Genomic DNA, 21230 nt, shown 5'->3' on the forward strand with positions numbered 1-21230 from the left:
AAACTGCACGTTACAATATGTGCCATTACGTCATACACGGAAAGACAAAACCTTTTCGTGTATCACAATTACAGCTTAGATCATTTCTATCAAGTGGCAAACGAGATAATATCCAACAGTGTTTAAGAAAAATTGTCCTGTCTTATTCATTTAGGATAACCGCTCTATGACAAGTGTGTAAAAATGATCTAACAATGATTGATTTTACACAGAAGGAAAAACCTGTTAGTTTAGCACAATTACAGATAAAGCTTAGCTCATTTCAGTGAAGGGGGGAAACCAGATAATAACCAACAGTATTTAAGAAAAATGGTCCTGTCTTACTCATTTAGGATAATTATATCATATTACATTATATTATATTATATTATATTATATTATAACTGGGAAGTCATCCTACTTAGAAACTTAACAACGTTACCGTATTGCAGTAAAAAATGGTACAAAATGTCTAAACATAAAATGTTATGTTTTATTTAAAATGGTATTACATAGAAATGCAGACCCTATTCTCATTTACTGTCATTAACTTCAAGAACCAGAAAAGCAAAAAAACATCCATTACTGTGGTGAGCGCAATGCTGACTTACTTTAGGTCCTTGTCTTCCTGGATAACCTGGCAGCCCTGGAACACCAAGTTTACCCTGAAAAACATTAACAGCACAAGTCAATACAGCAAAAACCACAGCTATGTCATAACAGCAAAGGTAGAATACATGTGCCTGGCACCTATATTCATCAAGTGTCTCCGACTAGAACATTTTCCTAGCTGGCCAAAGTGGCCAGTGTCCCTTCTTTTAAAGGGGCCACCGGCCTTTATTAGCCTGTTAACTATCCTTCGTAGTCAAGCCCCGTTACCTTTTCCCCAGCAGGACCAATGGGACCCAGTTCTCCATTGGGTCCAGATCGGCCTTTAGGACCCTCAGGACCATCTTCACCACGGGGACCAACCATGCCAATTTCACCCTTTGAAACAAGCATATATAAACAGAAATTATGGAGCTGACATCAGTGTTACCGAACACTTACCGAAACACAGGACTGGAGTCATTTATATGACAGATGAACTTATTTCACTCAAGTTTCTCACCCGGTCTCCTTTGATTCCCATGTCTCCCTTGAAACCTGGGAAACCATCCTCACCCTAAAAACAGAAAAAAAAAACATGTTACTGCATTTACCAGTTATTGCTTTTGTCTTGTGTCTTCATAATAGAGTATCTCTCCAATCTATGAGAATGCAATAGGCTCCTGACATTTGTGTATTGAGCAAAACTGAGCCTGCTCAGGTTCCTGTAGATCGAAAGATAGCCGCTGCTCTCTGCTGGCCACATAGTGGAAGAGCATACTCTTAGGTGGAAGCTGTTGACAGATAAGCTGTGTTCTAAGTTCAACACCTTAACCAAATAATCGTATTTTAAATATATGAATCAAATAACATAAATCATAAACACAATTGCATATCTGTTGCTCAGACAGGATAAAGCCTAGACATATCTGGAATAAATGCTAAATCAAAATGCCAAACAAAACCAAAGAAACCAAAGAGCAATTCTGTGAATTCTAAAAGTGAACCAGATTCGGGAGCCCTGATAAACAGAATCGAATAGATTGTGAAGGCTACTATTCAGTTTACCCAGAGCCCTGTCCTTTCCTTTTCTAGTCTGTCACCTGCTCTGTGTTTTCAACACTATCTGATGCATAATGCAGCACAGAGCATGTCTGTTACCAGCAACTCCACATTGCTAAGACCACAGGCACAAACACACACACACACACACACACACACACCTGAGATAAAGCACATCCTTTATTCATAACAAAGCCTTTTTCCTCAAGGTTTTGGCTTTGGAATCTCTGTCGATAAATTATTCAATAAAAAACTGATATGAATACCTGTCACTGTAATGAAAACAAAAGCCTGCAGTCAGGTAATAGATTTTATACAGCAGCATAACTGTATTGATCTTAAGTGCCGTGCATATTAAAAAGCAGCTTAGTTTACATTCAAAGCTTTGACACACACAGCTGAACACTTCAAAAGCACTTGAGATGGATTGCGGTGTTCTTTCAAACTGAAAGCCTCTAGCACCATGGCTTCACGTTCAAAAACTGATTGAGGGTCACTCCAACAAAGTCTCCACTGAAGATGACTATCGACTGACCTCTGCATGCTGCTGTCAAGCTGCAGCAGCTGTCCACTCCAGCTCAAAACAGTCAGAACAAAGTTGGAAGTGCAGACAGTCAGCTTCAAACAAAAGGAGTGTGACATAAAAAAAACTGTATTTTTTTTTATCCCTAACCTTCCTGTCTGCTTAGTTATCTTCTCGGTTGGACTACTGTAATTCCCTACTTTTGGGGGGGTCCTAATACATTTCTAAAACGCCTTCAGTTAATCCAAAATGCTGCAGCAAGAGTGCAGACTGGAACTAGCAAGAGAGATCATATTTCACCTTCACTAGCTTCTCTCCATTGGCTTCCCATTAAATCTAGAATAGAATTTAAAACCCACCTCCTTACATACAACGCTCTTATTAGTCAAGCTCCATCATATTTAAAAGATCTCATAGTACTGTATCGCCTGATTAGACCACTTCCATCCCAGAATGCAGGCCTACTTGTGGTTCCAAGAGTTTGCAAAAGTAGAATGGGAGGCAGAGCCTTTAGCTATCAAGCCCCTCTTCTTTGGAACCAGCTTCCAATCCAAATTTGGGGGACAGACACCCTCTCTACTTTTAAGACTAGACTTAAAACCTTCCTCTTTGATAAAGCTTATAGTTAAAACTGCTCGGTCAACCTGAACTAGCTCCTACTTAAGATGCTATAGGTTTAGATTGTTGGAGGACTCCCACAACTGCAATGAGCTCCTCTCCTCTTTCTCTCTATACTTTATTTGTAATTACTGAATGCTATTAATTTTGTGTCTTCTCTCTCCCGTAGTTGTGCTTCTTCCCCTCTGTCTCCCTCTCTGTGTCCTTTCCTGCAGGTGTCCTTGGCTTTGGACCTGTGTGTTTCCAGTGTGCAGCTACTCGTCCTAACAGCCTCTATAATGTTTTGTTGTTGCTTTTTGTTGCTCTTTTCTTTTATTTCCCTCTTCATTTCCACTCACCCCAACCGGTCAAGGCAGATGGCTGCCCACCCCGAGCCAGGTTCTGCTGGAGGTTTCTTCTGTTAATGGGAGTTTTTTCTCGCCACTGTTGCCTACGGCTTGCTCAAGGGGGATTTGTTGGGCTGCCTCTACACACTGGACTTTATTATTTAAAGTGCCTTGAGATTACTTTGTTGTACATTGGCGCGATATAAATAAAGTTAAATTGAATTGAATTGAGTTGAATAGAATTTGAATTGTCAGTTGGGTGGTAAACTGAGAAATGTTGTGGAAAGCATTTAGTATTTTAAGACTGTATACCTTCTCTCCCTTTGACCCTTTGAGCCCACGCACACCATCGGCACCCTGTTAATGAGGAAACAGAGATTCATCAGCATTACCAACTTCAGGACAGTAATGTTGAATAGCCTAAAACCGATGATGAAAATAATATAGACCAATATACCAAACACAAACTTTACCTTCACACCACGAGGACCAGGATAACCAATAGGACCTTGTGGACCTGGTGGACCCTGAAAAGAAGAAACCAGTGCATTTTTCCAGTAGTTAATGCAGTGTGCTTGGAGGAACACTGAAGAAATAGAATGTACGTTGGTGGCATTTATTAATTCAAGAAACTTGGGTCAGGCCACATTTCTTCATTTGTTGAGAAAGTATTCATACGGTAAATTTCTTCTACATTTTGTTATGTTACAGTCTTATTTCAAAATGGAGTTAATTTTTTATTTTTTTTTTATTGCAGAGATTGTAAATAATGACGAGTATGATGAGTATGATGCTACAAGCCTGGCACACCAATTTTTGGGCAGTTTCTAACATTCTTCTTTCCACTACCTCAAGCTCCATCAGGTTTCAGATCTCTTCCAAGATGTTCAATCGGGTTGTGAGCCGCTCAAGGACATTCACAGAGTTGTTCCCTAGCTACTCCTTTGTTATATTGGCTGTGAGCTTAGGGCCATTGTGCTGCTGAAAGCTGAACCATTGCCCCAGTCTGAGAGCGCTCTGGAACAGGTTTTCATCAAGGATGTCTCTGTACATTGCTGCATTCATCTTTCCATCAATACTGACTAGTCTCCCAGTTCCTGCTGCTGAAAAACATCCCCACAGCATGATGCTGCCACCACCATGCTTTACTGTAGGGATGGTATTAGCCAGGTGGTGAGCGGTGCCTGGTTTCCTCCAGACATGACAGACACTTGGCATTCAGGCCAAAGAGTTCAATCTTTGTTTTATCAGACCATGTTTCCCATGTTGTGGTCTGTCATATGCCTTTTACTTAGGAGTTGTTTCAATCTGACCACCCTACTAAACAGGCCTGATATGTAGAGTGCTGCAGGGATTGTAACGAGCAATTAAGTCTTTTTGGGGCGGCAGTAGCTCAGCTGGTAGGGCAGTGGTTCGATCCCTGGTCCCAGCTACATGTCAAAGCGTCCTTGGGCAACACACTGAATCCCAAGTTGTGTGAGTCAGGTGAGCACCTTGCATGGCAGCCACCGCCATTGGTGTGTGTGTGAATGGGTGAATAGGAATCAACATTGTAAAGCGCTTTGGATAAAAGCGCTATGAAAGTGGCCATTTAGAATTTACCAACTCTTCACAGACAAATGCTGCAGCTCTTTCAGAGTGACCATTGGGTTCTTGGTCACCTCATGGTCACCCTTCTCTCCCAGTTGCTCGGTTTGGCCAGGAGGCCCGGTCTAGGAAGAGTCAATTCTAAACTGCTTTCATTTACAGATGATGGAGACAACTGTGTTCATTGGAACCTTCAATGCTGCAGAAACTTTTCTGACAGCAGGTGTATGCTTGACATCAAATCATGTCCAATCAACTGAATTTCCCACAGGTGGACTCCAATCAAGTTGTAGAAACAGCTCAAGGATCATCAGTGGAAATAACAATTTTTATTTTTTATTTTTATTTTTAATGAATAAAGCAAAGCATAACACAAAGATTTCCAACAAACATCTTTTGGTGCTGGGGTAATGTTTTTGAGAATTTTGTGAAAAATAATGAATTTAATCCATTTTGAAATAAGGCTGTAACATAAAATGTGGAAAAAGTGTGACTACTGTCTGGATGCAGTGAATCACATTATTGTAATTTGTGTTGTTGCTCAGCTAATTTGCTATATTTGCCACCTGGGCTGGTTAGCTGGATGCCAGAGGAAGCATGGTAATGAATATGTCATTTAATGTAAATAATATGAATAGGAGAAAAAAAGCTAAATCATTTGTGAAGACAAGTTATTGTCTGCACGGTTTAAAATAAAAAACATCTTTACGACATCATGCTAACCAAATGTCCCTTTTTCGTCTCTGTAATAAACTGTCATTCTGCTTCTAGCTCAAAAACCCCGTCCTCAGACAGAATACTGTCCATATAAAGTCATGTAGAACCAGATGACCAACTAGTCAGAACTGAACTGAAAAACTAGACAAATCAAAAACAACCTTTTAGGCTTTAACGACACTAAAACATTTAGGTAATGTTTGTGGCACACGCAAATATAAAACCAATGACCAAATCATTTAGCATTCAAAACACCTACTTGTCCTCCTTTCTCCCCTGGTGGTCCCTCCTTACCAGGATGGCCCTGTATAACAAGATGCACATAGTGGTTATCAAACTAATGCTAAGCATGAAAAAGAGTGAAAAATCTTCTGCATTTTGTTGTTCAGGTTTTCTCCCCATTCCTCAGTGTGAAACATGCCAGAGTGCATGCGACGCTGGGTTTTCACAAACACTCTTCTGGGAATTAATATTTAGAGAGATGTTCCGCATGTCTTTGCATATTTATGTGATTATTAGGGCAACATAAGAGGTAGATGTATGTCAGTATTTCACATGAAACATGAAAAATATGGCTTTTTTTTTAGGCAAATATGAGTCTGAATAACAGTTTGGTTTCTAGTGTCAATTGTCAAATGTTGATATACACCCTCACACCTGGCCCTTTGCCGTTTGGGGTGTGAGGTTGAGGCGGAGGGCTATAAATCACCAGGCTCAGAGGTTTGAGGACACCATCTCATAGTTAGGGCAGAGAAGGGGAAATGTCATGAGCATCCTCAGATCTGGAATAACAACCCACTGGTCCTTTACTATATTTGTGCTGATGAAAAAATGCCTTGAGAGATCCGTGGGATATGGGTCTACACTAATTCAAAAGGATGGTGTGTCATACAAGAAGAAGAATGGTAAATACCTTTTTTTTGCAGAATCCAGTTTTCTTAACTTTTTTTCAGCAGACACACATCTATACAGATTCAATTATACGGGAATTGCTTTATTATAATAAAATCTTTTGAAGTGTTCACAAATGATAACTGTTTGGCTTTATAATCCCCACTGCTCACTATCTGTAAGCGGAGATGTCTAGTCAATGGGTTGAAATGAGTAGATGGTCTCCACAGTAAACAAAGCCATTGTCCCATTCTGTCTAAGCTTTATGGGGATTTAGCAGGTCATCGGATTTAGAAAAGGGTCACACAGGTCAGCTATGTTGGGAAAAGTGGGTCCTTATAATAGAATGATGTCTATGACCGCCGCGTATGTATCCATTTACACCTGCTTATGTCGCATACTGTGCAGTTGTAGGAACATGCGTGTGTGAATTTAAAAAAATAATCAATTGGCAAAGTGTTAGAGGTTATAGTGGATGATACAAAAGTACAGTTGTATCGTGTTTCAGTTTGTGTGTGATACTACTACAAATATATCAAATATAGATGATAAAAGTACGCACTGGAGGACCATCAGCTCCAGGTAATCCAGCCAACCCCGACCTGCCCTGAGGACCCTGCATGAGGAAAAGAAGGCAACAAAGGTCACAAACTAGTTTCAGAGTTGATTCCAAAAAAGACTATGACCTGTATTGTGGTAGGAAAGTCGAACTGAACAGATTAGCCTGCGTTAATAAAACTATAAACTTTTGTATTACCTGCAGTTAAAGATGGGAAGAAAACATATTGGTACACAGCACAATCACTTAAAACGTTTTCATTTTGTTTAACAATACAATAAATAAAGTCTTTGCCCTGCTAAACCTGGCTTATTATAACTGATTCTGAAATATTGCTAACTGATTACATCTCACTGATCAATGTGACTATATCATGCACAAAACCAACCACTCTGATTGTTATCTTTTGTGTTACTAGGTAACGTTAGAGTAAAAAACATTTATAAAATGGGACGCACTTTTTCTCCGGGTGGTCCGATAGGGCCTTGAGGACCAGGAAGACCCTATGAGGCAGAGATACATAGATGGAAATTTGAGTGTGTTGCTACAGCAACAATAAACATGCTCAAACACACACACACACAAACAAACACACACACTCACACAAATTGTACCACATACTTGTTTCCATATTTCTGCGTTTGCCTGATGTGTGCCTGAGCGTGTGTGTGAGTGTTTGTGTTGAAGGGTAATTTGAGGCACTGAAACTTGCTCCAGCAGGTGTGGCAGCTTTGCAGGAATTCCACTACCAACATGAATAAGATGCTTTCAAATGAATCAACCCTGAAGTCACCCCCACCCCCTCCTTAAGATAAACCCATAAAAAATGTTTGAGAATGTGTGTACACAGTGTGTGTGTGTGTGTGTGTGTGTGTATGTGTGCTTTTTATATCTAGAGGAAGAAGTGGCAGAAACAGAGGAAGGGTGGGCAGCAGTGAGCTGAAGCAAATTGAAAAAGGAAAAACAGAGTCTAATTTGAGTTCTCAAATTGAACATAAAAAAGCAAGACTTCATCCTTTCCCTGGAAAGATGAACGACATCACACCACGGTGTGAGAATGAAGCCTTTAACTGCGTATCCAATTCATCAAATGCATCTCCAAAGATCACAAGCTTACAACTTTCAAAGTAAATCAGTTTTTCTCTGTGTGTGGAGTTTGTGCTGGAAGCTCTGCTGGCTCTAGCATCTATCTACACATCATGCTGCAGGCATCTAGCTTGCACGCGTTGTGTTTGCTATGGCTGGTGAGACAGTGTATAATTTTTTTTTTTTGCATACCTGAGTTCCTGGGATTCCTTGCTGCCCGGGTGGGCCTGGTTCTCCTTGTGGTCCCTGAAAAAAAAAGATGGAGGCTGTCAAAACTGGAAACGAAATCCCAGACCTAGAGGAATCCTGTCCTACATATTGCCAGGAGAACTACACACATCAGTGTCCGCAATCAGGAGGATTCGATCCAACCTACTGTTTACCGACAGCATCATTACTAGATGCACTAGAGCATGTTTCTATTTGCTGCAGCAACTGTGCCAAGTTGACCCAAAAGTCTGAATTTAAATAACTAACAGAAAAAGGAAATAATACATTAAATAGCTGCTTTTAGATTATAACCAAAACCAAAGCTTGAGATAAATTCAGCAATGCATTCTCTTACTCTAGTAGTTGAATTACCTCTCTCTTGACCCAGCCCCATCTGCTTCAACATGATTCCCTACTAATAGGCTACCATAGAGTATTTATCTTATGTTATCTTGTAAAACCTTCAATGTATAAAATGGCAAAGGGAGTACATCAGTGTAGCTCCTATGAGGCCTAGGATTGACCTTTAACCTGACACAGCTGTTTTAAGCTTGGTTATTTTAGTGTGCTTAGATTTTGCAAACTCAGGAGCTGATAAAGCAACATTGCCGATTGAGGAGACGATCATACCATGTTTCCTTTGGGACCTGGGGGCCCGTCAACTCCAGCAACACCCTGAGAAAGACAGACCAGAAAGATTCATGTATAGCTTATAACAATTTAAGGAACGGATGTCAGACAAGATAAAGGTGATGTTACGTACAGGAGATCCAGGAGGTCCTGGAGGACCACGGGGTCCCAGCAAACCTCTCGGACCCTATAAAGAAAGAGACATCGTGGCCTTAAATAAAATGTGTTTGATTCCACATTTACTATACCAATAAATCATTTTCCATAGAGAATTTTGGTCCCTTCGTGGATGCTTTTGTCAAAAAGAGACCAGACACCAGAGATCACTTGAAAATTAATCATAAAGAGGATCTTGTTGCAACTTGCTCCCATATGTTTAGGATGTCAAGATGAAACAGCAGTCTTACACTCTCGCCCGCTAATCCTCTGGGCCCAATCTCTCCATCCTCGCCCTGGGGAAGAAAAGTCAGAGTAGATTTATTAAAATGGGTTTCAGTGAAGTTCAGCTGCTCAATAATTTTAACAAATACAATAGGGACCACAGAAGGAAGATCGTGGCCAAGCTGGTGCACAACTGATGTAAATGATGGTTCCCTTAGGTTAAAGGTGTTCAGTTAAATGAGGAAGAACTTACTCTTTGACCATCCTCTCCAGGAGAACCTGGGGGTCCCATCGGCCCTGGCTCTCCCTTAGGTGGAAAGAGTGGAAGAAAGTGAATGTAAGAAAAAATGTAGATTGTTGATTATTGTTTGAGATCACCAGACCTTTGTGTTTTGATCCAGTCAGCTAAAGGCTTGTGCAGTTTTCATGCTGTATGCAAACTGCATCTTTTTTTCTCAGTGTATGCACAGTTTTACCAGATAGACATTGGTTAGTTTTGGCAACTTTATGCTTCTGTTTTAATGTTTTCCTTTTGAAAACAGGTGTTTTTTATGTATTATACTGTTTGTTACAATTTTGTATCATATATGTTTGGGTGTATTACAGATGGGTGTATTAAACTGAGCTATGGGATGATTTTAATTCATCGACTCATTCAGAATTACCAGTAATATGTATCAGTCGAATGCAGTCTGCAGTAAAACTGTGACACATCAGCCTATTTAAGTGCAAAACTGTAACTGTCACAACATCTTTCCAAGCAGGCTGATTATTGGAATAGTCTAATAGAACATTATTATTCACATATGCCCAGGTTGAGGTTCAATATTAGACAGATATTGAAACTGGTGATTGCAGTCAAATATATTTAATTACTTTACAAAATTGCCCCTACTTAAACCATATCCTCCCCAGTAACTTGACACAAGCCAATAACATGGCCAGTTTTGTGATTTACTATACGAAGCAACAGTGTTTTTAAGCTTGAAAATCTAAAATGTTTGTTTTTCACACAAAACAATACTCTGTCGTTCATAAAAGCTCCCTCCAAATCTGGTCTTGTGTTATTCTCAAAAGACAAAACGATTTGTTTATTTTTTCAGCCATATTTGCAACAGTAAAGGACCATAAAACTGCTGATGTCCACTTACCCTGTGTCCCTTTTCACCAGGCAGTCCAGGGAGGCCGTCAAAGCCACGGTCACCCTGTAATGAGCACAGCCGTGAAGGGCACCAGATCACAGAACATCATGAGATATTAAACTCATCATGGCCTGTGCAAAATTTCACATCCACTATTTCTAATTTGTAGCTGGTCACATGAATGTGAATATTGCTGGCATTTGTTACCTTGGTGCCTGGCTCTCCAGGCATCCCACGGGCACCGTCTGCTCCAGCACGGCCCTTAAAAAGAAAGAACGAAGGAACATGCACATGGACTACAAGTCAAGTAAAAGTCAAACAAGAAAAGTAAAAGTTTAAACAGGTAAGTGCAAAAAAAACCTTTTATTATCATCTTATTATCTCAGTGTAACAGTGAAAAAGCATTTTGTAACACTTTATTTTCTATATGACGCCCAGCAGGTTTTCCTTCTTTACTAATCTACAGCATAACAGCTACATAACATAACTACATAACTACATAACAGTCTTTCTGAACTGTAGATTTGTTGGCGTCATGATCCTGGACTTTTGTTTGTTTTCATTTCTCCATTTTAATGTTGCATTGTTGATTGTTGGATTGTTGGTTTGGTCCCTTGTCGTCCCTTCTTTCGTCCTGTTTAACATTCTGTTCTTTGTTTTGTCACCGTTAGTTAGTTTCTGTGTAGGTACTAGTTTTCGTTTTTTTGATGTCTTTCCTGTGAGTTGTTTTTTCAGTTTTTCTCTGTTAGTGGGTTCCTGTTCAGGCATTAAGCCCTTTTTCTGTTTGTCCCTGTCAGTTGGTTTTTGTTTAGACACTAGCTGCCGGTGTAATGACTGCACGTGTGCCCTGTTTAGTTTATTGTTAATCTTTGATGGTGTGTGCACCCCTTTTGGTTTTTACTATTTATTAATTGCTTTCTGGTTTCTGATTTTGCTGCATCCTCAGTAAGTTTCCTGTTAATCGTCGGCTGGTTTGCCCTCTGTTAGTTTGAGTTGTCTTTGAATGAGTTGTTTTGGTTTCCCTTCTGTTGGTTTTTGTTCCTTTTCATCATAAACCCTCCTCATCGTCACAGCCTCCAAGTCCTTTAAACACACCCTACCACAGTTGGATTGTCCAAAGTATTAACTAAGTAATGATTCCACGGCTACAGTGACTTTCTGTTACAGTAATTTTAATGCGATGTCTTTTTCAGAAACTATTATCTCTTTTCTTTAGAAGCATATACGTTTTTTAGGACCTGCCGAGGTGACAGAGAGAAGGCATGAGCGTAGTTTCACGCAGTAGGAGGTTTGTAATTTACCTACAGCCGTTCACATAATTAAACCTTTGATGACAATTGGTTACATTAAAATAATGTAATGGCTTAAAGCTGATCCATGAATCAAGTTTGCATTGTTAATTTGCCTACAACTGATTTATGTTCATTTGTAGACATTCGGGTCACATTGTTTGGCCGGAACAGTGACTGCACTGTAATGCTAATTGTTTAGAACATCCACAAAAGTGTTTACCATTTTGGCATTTTCAGACAGATTAAGTGCCGGACATTGATCCGAGGATTGGAGGCAACACAAGTATTTAAGCACATATCAACCAATTGTTTGTTAAACTGGAAATAAGCCTCTCAGCCTTTGAGCAGTGACCACAAGTCCTACAACAACAAACACAGAAGCATGTGAGCATGCACGCAGACACACAGTGCAGCGAGGGTGCAGCAGGTCACCGGGTTCACTCACCCTCTTGCCAGGCTTGCCGAGTTGTCCTGAAGGCCCCTGGATGCCACGGGGACCCTGTGCAGACATCAGAACCACATAGTAAGCAGTGGAGCTAACCCCCTGAGTGAGATGTGTTGTACAGTAGAAGTTGATGGATATTTTAATGCATCAATCATGGCATAAGTTCTTTGTCACCTGAGGTCCAGGGTCTCCGCTTTCACCTTTCAGTCCAGGAGAACCAGGTAGACCCTAAAGATAGATAAATAGGGCAAACATCACACTTTTCTATTAGTTTGCAGCTCATGCAGTTTGCTACAGTCCAGATTGGTTAAATATGAAGTAAACAGCAGATGGCGCTGTTCCGCTTAATAGTCACATACAAATGCACTTTTTTGCAAAGAAAAGAAAATTAATGTGTTAACATGTTTTGCATTCATGCACATTCTGTACAGCTTATACAGAAATTACAGTGAAATTGTGTTTCTAGCACATTAGCATCTTCTGAAGTTGCATTTAAAAGACATCCACCTATATTAACAATCAGTCTTTATGCCATATATTTAAGGCTAAAATGAAATGGTAAATTGTCGGTCTAGGCAGAGATTTGGGACATGGTGTATACTGTAATCTGTCTGCAGACCAGCACAGATTCAAAGCTGGTGAGAATCCTAACATTGCCTAACTGTTTGAAGAGCGGGGTTTTTGAAAAGCTCCTCGATCACAAACATTTCACCGTGGTACATTTTCAGCAGATATAAATCCAAAATTCTTTATCTCATCCTCCACTGCTCTTTTTTGTAATCATTCAGTTATCATTGTAGATCGTTATACTTGGCCTTCAGTCTGCGATGAGCAGATTTAACAGAAGGTAAATCTTTGTGTCTCTCGTGGGGCCTTTTGCCATCAGATAAATAGTGGATCATGTATCAACAAGCCGGAGAGGGGAGGAGGATGGGAAACAACATGAATGAAATCTGGCAGCTGGTTAACACAAGTAGCTTGGACACTGAGCCACCATGTGCTGAGGCAGTAACAACAATAACAACAACTAATCTGGTTTCTGCTCCTTGTCTGTCCTGTTAACAACAGGACAAGTTATTTGTATTTTGAAAAGTAGTCATGCTGTTTCTGAAACACTGGCGAAGAGCAGATACAGTGAAGTGTCCTAAAGTAGATTCCAATGGACCCACATTATGGATATAATATGTGTATATGATAACTTTAATTGTCATTCGTGAACAATGTGAAAAGTATAAAGAGAACCAACCACGAACACCACAAAAACTCACCACTGGCCCTGATCTTCCCGTTAAACCCATCGGCCCAGGGGGTCCCCTCATAGCCAGCTGCAGGGCAGACACAGACAAGAAGGTCAAATCCCATTCAAAAATGTCCCTTGTATCCATTTATGAGGAAGACAACATGGATACTGTTTGCATAATTTTGTTGGCACTAGTTCATCCTTATACAGAGCTATTTACCCTGTTTTGTATTTTGTCTTTTCACACATTTTAATTGTACTGATTTTTGTTATCTTGGTCCTCTGAATTCTCTGAACGTCAGCACATTTCAAAATCAAATCGAATAAAAAACATTTTCAGAGTCATTTGTTGTTCTTCAAATACACCCATTATTCCATAGGCATAGCTGTAGCTTTTTTGAAGTGGTTCTTGTTTGACCTCAGACATGCTGAATCTCAACTTCTGGATTCATCTTCAAGAGCTCTACACTAAATATAACACAGACATGAAAAACATGATTGAAGACTTATACCAAACCATTATATTTTGTCATAGCAAAGTATCACTCACAATATTTATATATCTGGTTAATTTTAATGCTGTTTTTTATATTCTGCATCTGTTGTACGATGTAGTAAACTCACTTCTTATTTCCACATTTCAATTCCTGGTCGATCATGCTGTCTGAGGGTGTTACTAGATGCAAAACCAAGTCCAGACTTTCTCTATTTAACAGCCCCATTCCTCCCCCATATACATACAGGGATCTTCCACACCTGTTGGTTCAAGCCACCCACAGACCAAGAGCCACTAAAGTATTTTTAACAGTCTTCCCTGTCTGTCCATCTGTTCAAACGGTCCTCTTTATGTTGTTGCTTTTCAGGCTGCAGGCCATGTCTCTGTTTGAGTTTTGCTAAGCCAACAAAATGCAGTGTACGTCCCCTAAAGAGCAAAATGCTGCCTCCCTCCCCCTCCCCCTTTATGCCCAGTATTTCTCTGTGGCTTTGTTTACTTACTCTGGCCTGGGAGAGAATGGCCTGGGCTTGGGCTTCTTGAGCTGAAACCACTGGACCCTTCTCACCATCCCCGCCAAAGCGGAACTGCACACACAAGCATTTAAAACGTGGCTCAATCTCCTGTCCAACACTATTCAATGCCCTAGAAATGAGCTTGCATTTTTAATAATGTGATGAAAGGTGACTGGCCTGGCCTTCAGTTGTGTTATCTGAGCACTTACTGGCAGCATTAGCATGGTACCAGGGGGTCCTGGCAAACCATCAGCACCAGGCAGACCAGGACGACCGGGTGGACCCTGCAATACAGAAGAGGTATCACTTGAGCGATCAAAGACTGGAAGACGAACGAACCTAAGAACCTTTAGGACAACAAGATGATGGAGATTTGGTAAATAACCTAAAAAAAAAAATCCAAAAATTAATACAATTTCTGGATGTTTATATATTATCCTGTACTACTTTCAGTAGGGACAGATAAATTATAATGAACTAAAGTAGTATAACATTTAACATATGTACTTTTTGTGGTGTTAGAGTCATTAACATTTGGGTTAAAAGTTAAGTGTTGATCAATGAAACTAAAAACACAGACAGAATGAAAAAAATGCACTAACACATGTCTCCATATGCTTTAAATAGTGGCAGTCATAAGGAAGGAAACACACCAAACGTTGGCAGACACACAAATGGAGCAGTAAAAGGTGGAGGTGTAAGTTTGCCCAACACATGGACACATAGGCTAAGCCTGTCCATGTGTAAATCACGCTACTGTCTGTCCTCCAAAATCAACATCCTGCTGCATGAATTCTGCTGTGCGCATGTCTGTGTGTGTGTTGCATGTCTGTGAAAAAGACCCAGGGCCAATAGCATCCTGCACATTCCAACCTTCTAAGACTCTAACCACAGTAAATGAACCGTTAAAAATTGACACAGGTTACATGTCACACCTTTTAATTTGTGCTGTGTTTGGGTTTTTCCTACATAAGGTTGGAAGTTTGCCATAATAGTGTACATGAGCATTAAGATGCTGGTCACCACATGGAACCAATGAAAGTTCTGTTCTACATTAGTGCATTATAATATACAGGTTGACTCTGGTATCTGACACTGTATGTAATATACTATATATAGAGTATAACATGGTCTCTACGCTAATTTATAATGATTGCACTACTTGCAGAGTCTCAAGATACAATGACAAAAGAGGAGAAAGCAACTGAACGATCACTGAGACAGCTTCTCATGTTGACTCATATTGCTGCAAGCCGTATGTAAACTTTTCACCACGGCCAATGATCTAATAGGCCGCAGTGATGCTTGAAAAAAGTAAAAACACTGTTGCATGAGAAACGCAGGTGCCTCACTAAACCAAATAGCTGCTTTTGCTGTAGCTATAGTATAGCTACTTTGAAGAACGATCAAGAGAGAACTATCATAAAATGTAGCCACCAACAATCAAACCAGAAACCAAACATGGAAAAGTGTAATTTCTCAAAGCTAATTAGAATTAAAGTACCTCGTACAACTCTTTGTCATTGAACTAAGCACCACCACACCTACCTTTATGAAGTCGAGACGGCCGAGAATTGTACGTGACATTTTGTCAATTTTATGCTTTCCATGACTAAACATGGTAAGCTGGGTAAATTCCTTTTATCTAAAAAAAGGAGTGATTGTCCTTTTTTGACATTTATGCACAAGTACTTACATAAGTACAATTATGTAAATACAACTATAACTCGTATATTGTATATACTTGTACCACTTTCATGGGTCTGAGACATACAAGTACCAACAAATTTGAAGTCACATTGTATTTACAGTTTACCCATATTTTAAAAGCTGCTTGTTTGGGGACATAAACAACAACTCACCCTGTCACCAGGATCTCCAGCAGTGCCTGGGGGTCCTTGTAGACCTGAGGGACCTGGGAGACCCTAAATTGGTAAAGCAGATCACCAGCTTGCCACATTATTATATTGCGAATACAGTGCTGCAAAACTATACTCAGGCACAAAACACGGACAATTCTTTTTAACGATATACTCACAGCTGGGCCTGGGGGTCCTGGTGGTCCTTCAATTAGCATGCCCTGTAAAAAATAAACTCAGTGTTTTTCATTATGAATACGTTCTGGTGTGTCAACTAATTTGAGGTAAAAGTTTCAGTTCGACTCAAATTAAAAAACAAATTTTCCTAAAACACAGCAAAAGGTTGGGAGTTTTGATTTGACGTAGTTTCACGCTATTCTCAATTGTTTCAATCTTTAAATAAAAGTGGCCGAAGCTCAGTCTGTACATGAAAATCTGAGCTACAGTGACATCTGCGTAGATTTTGGGAGGTCTTACAGGTTCAATTACAGCCGGCTCGCCCTTCTCACCCTTCTGTCCGAAGGCTCCTCCAGCACCAGCAATCTGGAGTCACAAAGAGAGCACAGAGGTAACTTTCTTCACGGGGCAGTTACAGTTCACAGGTGAAGGGATGATAGAGGAGAAAGTCCAGCCGGTCAAAAGACTCTGTGTGACCAAGTTTTACTCTATTTCATACAAGTATAACTACTGCAGCTATCAGAGGCAGAAAGTGGAAGGAAGAGTAACAAAACAGGCAAAATGTTAGTCACTCAGCAAGAAAGGACATGTGTGTGTTTGCAATGGAGCAATGCTCTCATTGCACTGCCACTGTGCAGCACGGCTAATGGTGACCACATAAGGCCTTACTTAACACCAACAGGTTACTACTGTCATGCAAACTCCAAATAATGTTATGAAAAGACAGGGTAAAGACATGTGAAGAATAGTCTTCTTTTGTATTTCTGAAATGTCACCATTTATATATAGCTGAATGCAGCTGTGCTTTCATTATTTGTAGCCAACTAGTCCACCTGTCCTGTTTATGTGTTTGTTTGTTTGGCGTGGAAGTGAAGAAGATGTGGTGACGTGGAAAGGATTGTCTCTGAGGTGGCTGTCGGAAAGCGAACCACAAGATCTTCTATAGAACTACATGTAAGGGTGTGTGTGTGTGTGTATACTTCGATGTGCACACATGTTCACAGTGCAGACATCTGCCTATTAATTACGGTGGGTAAACTATTGTGCATAAGAAGAGGCTTCTTGGTAAAATAGTAATGTAGGAGAAGGAGAAATCAGCTCAGACTGCTGGAAGATGAGTGCTTGTTGGGTATGTACGGGCGGAGTGAAAGACAGAAAGTGATTGGAGGCTGTTTGTGGAGATTTGAAGTGTGAAGCTGTGAATCACTACAGTGTGAGAGTCCAGTTACATCATCGTTACTGACATTTACTCCCTCAACATGTCAATGACACATTTCCCATGCCGAGCAATCAACTAGAAAAATGTGCAAGGGGAGACTGAGTGAGACCATAACACACACAGATTCGCTAACATGAGCTGTTCATGCACACGCCCCTCAGTCACCAGGTCAGGGGTGTAATACTTACAGTGCTCTCAGAAACATCCGTTTCAGCAGCAACCCCGGGTCCCACCTCATCATCAAAGCCTGTCGTGGATTTAGGTGGGGCTGTGCCATACTCTTCATAGGGCTCATAATCATACAACCTGTTGTCTACCTCGCCCAAGTCATACTCCTTTAGGTCATATTCCTTAAAGTCATATCCTTCTGCACCAGTGTCCAAGTTGTCCACCGTTTCGGGTGTGGCAGTGTTCTCCGGAGGAATGGGAGCAGCCTCGGTGACAGAAGCACCGAGGGCATCTTCCTCAGCAGCCTTTCAGGTGTTACCCAAGCAAAGATAAGGGGGAAGGTAATGGTGAGCAAATAAATGTTAGTTAAGCAAATGAGGCAAACAGTCTACTTAAGGATGTTATTAAAGCAGATTAAAAATCAATTTTAATTAATATACTGTATAATATTAATTAATGATAGAAACTGTAACACTTTTGTATTCCCAGTATAACAAGATCATGGAGGAATAAATAAAGTGTTACTCTTATGACTGGGATGATCCAATGTGGAGATAGACTTGATGTTATGTCAACCTTCTTTTCTTTCTCATCATACAACCATATATGATACACTGATAAAGAAAGTAAAGAAAGGCTGAAATACAGTGGCAGCAATTAGCATGAACATCAAATCTGCCATTGTTGTAGCTGTGCAGATACACAGTGCACCAACATATATCAAACTGAAATTTAAACTTTTAGTTCAATTAACCTTTTTTTTTTTTTTTTTTTTGTAGAATAGCTTTTGAACAGTTTGGTACACTGTGTATTTGTGTTTGTGCGCTACAACCAAAATAACTCGGTACAATTTTATCTGTCATTCCGGACAGTGATCACTGTGGATTTAGCTTCAGAGAGAAAATAGATGCAATTACACAGTCGTGATTTGGAGAACACCCATCTTTCCAAATTATTTATTTAAAATTGCCTGTATAATCACATCCACTTTGTCAAATGCTACAATGGGCAGTACTTGGCCGTCCATAGTTGGCTGTGACCAGCCTTGTTGATCATAGTTTTTTTTAAAGGTAATTAACAGAAGTAGTGAATAAAACCAGATTTGTGATGGGACAGACAACAGGGCATCTTGTTAAACAGATAATCTGAGAGAGGCTTGGGCATCCTCAGCTCCTTTTAACCCTGGATGTGGCTGCAAGTCTTGTGCATAACTGGCTTTAAATAATAAAAAAAACATATTTTGGCTTTTGGTAAAGGAGCACATGTTACTTCACACAAGGCCTGAGTGGTTTTTATTAGTAGGTGGGCCACAGGGACTGTCAAAGCCACATGTTTCCAGAAAAAAAAGCTCTTCTCTTGCTACGGTAATTGTTAACATACAGTTCACCATGTATGGTGTCTTCTATGATCCAACCAAACAGCCCATAGTGTCTCATCTCATGCTGGCAACTAACTAAACCTGCAGCCTTCGCTAAAATTGAACAATTTAAAGCTGGAAAAATAAACTCCTCCACAATGTCCACCGCATTATCTTCTAAGCATGCAATGCAATTCTAGATCCACATGGTGGATGAAGTGGGGCAAGTGAGTTGTAACAAAAAAAAAGACACATGGATTCATTCGAATGGTTGTGTCTTTGTCATACCAGGCACTTCCAAGGATCAAATCTTCCTTCCTCACATTCCAAGACACTTTACACAGTGGGTTTGAAAAGTAAATGACAATAGAAATGAAAATTACCTCATAGGGTCCACTTGTGGCAAAAGGCGACTGACTTTGAGTACCATGTACAGTTCCGTAGTCAATGTCTGTATTGTAATCTCCTTCTATATTGTTTAGCTGAGTCATGTTGAAAAAGGAAAGAGGAATAAAGCGAGTGTTAACCAGGTGTTATTTGCATGGGTTCCTCTCAAGCTGGCTACAGACTCTGCTACTCTACATAGAAAAGGTTAGGGAGCTGTACCATCACAGATTTTCCTTTTAGAATTCAAGGCAGGAAGATCTTGATGGGATTCGGTCTTTTACTAACATGGACGTTTACCCTAAAATTGCCTCTGTGTTGCGCGGGCGCTGTGGCCTGGTAGCCAGGGATCTGTCGCTTCTTCTTAGTGGCAAACTTTTTAGCTGGTGATTTTTTGCCAGACAAAAACTTTAAGGTCTTGGCCTTAGTTTTACTGAGGGACTTTCTGGTCCTCTTCTTTTTCATGGAGACACTACGTTTCTTTCTCTGCAAAAGGTTGCGGCGACAAAAAACACCAAGACAAACATGTAACATTCAAAAGTGGAAAGGCACAAGCTACAAATTTTGTACAGAGGCTTGTTCATCTCAACAGTCGGAGCCCACGTGCTCCACTTTCCAGCAGAACCCTGGATGCAGCAGTCAGTCCATACGGTGTCCTTTGATATGTAGACTATGTACATCAACTACAAGAGCTGCATCTAGATGACATGTCTGTTTATGCTATCTCCAAAACATTTGCCTGTCGGCTAGACAGGCTGCTGGACAACAATTGAGGATTGGGCCTTCCAGGTGACACAAAACAGAAGAGGACAAAAAGCGGTGATTGAAAGTTTATGATCCCTGTGACATTTTCTGTATTTCTACATGTATATAACACAAAATGTAATCATACGAGATTGTACACAAGTTCTAAAACCAGATAAAGGGAAACTAGTTAAACAAGTGAGATTAAAAAAAACACATCTATTTCTTAATTTATTTTGGAACACGATCCAATCATGCAACAAGCAATCAAATTTTTGTTTGTGGCAATAGACGTAACCGGTGTAAAGATCTTTTGTAGCTATAATGGTTTCAATATGTAAAGTAGAACAGCTTTTATAGTGATGTTTCTCCCAGACAATCCTTTATCTCTGTGTGCTCTTTGTTGGCCAAGAACTCGTGGTAACAGTGATGTTGAATCTTCCCCTTTTGTACACAGTCTGCATGACAATCAACTGGTGGAGTCCAGAAACTCTTAAAATGTATTAGTAACTCTTTCCCCCCAGGTCAGCATCAACAACTCTTTCCCTAAGATCTTAAAAAAACTAAACTGCCCCAATTAATAAACCTTTTGCCACACAAAATATGTTAGATTGGATACTTTTCTTTTGTAAATGAATTCATGGTTGTAAACTTTTTTGTCCTGTTTGTTCGATTCATTTGAATGTAGCGAGTGTTAGGGCATGTAAAAATTTGATCGTGTTTTGGGCCATATTTATGCAGAAACAGAGAAAATTCTAAAGGGTTCACAAACGTTCACGTCCCGCTCCATATATGTATTAATTTGGGACTGATACAAAAACAGCATAGGGTCATATTTGCCTCCTGCCACACTTTAAAGCTACTGCAGCGATAAACAATAGCAACAACTGTTCAAATAATGTTGCTGCATTTTCCAAAAGACATGCTGAAATGCACAAAACACTAAGTGCAGACAGCATTTTCCTAGTGAGAGAAGACAGCTGAGTCATTAAACAGACACAAGGTGGACTGTAACACAAGTATGTTGACATGCGCACA

The 21230-nt window shown here is 40.1% G+C and overlaps 1 protein-coding gene across 8 annotated transcripts in view; it reads right to left on the reverse strand.

Moving 5' to 3' along the window:
* col11a1a (collagen, type XI, alpha 1a) overlaps positions 1-21230 on the reverse strand; it is a 73279-nt gene that overhangs the window by 36620 nt on the left and 15429 nt on the right. For 2 of the 8 annotated variants that reach the window (XM_067486425.1, XM_067486424.1), the window contains exons 7-31: positions 19448-19546; positions 17728-18012; positions 16621-16686; positions 16323-16364; positions 16147-16209; positions 14494-14568; positions 14273-14356; positions 13305-13361; positions 12211-12264; positions 12037-12090; positions 10507-10560; positions 10309-10362; positions 9411-9464; positions 9184-9228; positions 8910-8963; positions 8777-8821; positions 8129-8182; positions 7309-7353; positions 6854-6907; positions 5660-5704; positions 3570-3623; positions 3409-3453; positions 1091-1144; positions 859-966; positions 591-644 (exon numbers count right to left, since the gene is read on the reverse strand). In XM_067486425.1, the coding sequence (XP_067342526.1) occupies positions 591-644; positions 859-966; positions 1091-1144; positions 3409-3453; positions 3570-3623; positions 5660-5704; positions 6854-6907; positions 7309-7353; positions 8129-8182; positions 8777-8821; positions 8910-8963; positions 9184-9228; positions 9411-9464; positions 10309-10362; positions 10507-10560; positions 12037-12090; positions 12211-12264; positions 13305-13361; positions 14273-14356; positions 14494-14568; positions 16147-16209; positions 16323-16364; positions 16621-16686; positions 17728-18012; positions 19448-19546 (1698 nt within the window). Of the gene's footprint in view, positions 1-590; positions 645-858; positions 967-1090; positions 1145-3408; positions 3454-3569; positions 3624-5659; positions 5705-6853; positions 6908-7308; positions 7354-8128; positions 8183-8776; positions 8822-8909; positions 8964-9183; positions 9229-9410; positions 9465-10308; positions 10363-10506; positions 10561-12036; positions 12091-12210; positions 12265-13304; positions 13362-14272; positions 14357-14493; positions 14569-16146; positions 16210-16322; positions 16365-16620; positions 16687-17727; positions 18013-19447; positions 19547-19748; positions 19935-21230 lie in introns of all 8 variants that reach the window. The other 6 variants (XM_067486428.1, XM_067486427.1, XM_067486431.1 and 3 more) reach the window with 4 other exon arrangements.

This window comes from Channa argus, chromosome 19, assembly GCF_033026475.1.
Source record: "Channa argus isolate prfri chromosome 19, Channa argus male v1.0, whole genome shotgun sequence".
Taxonomy (NCBI): Eukaryota; Metazoa; Chordata; class Actinopteri; order Anabantiformes; family Channidae; genus Channa; species Channa argus.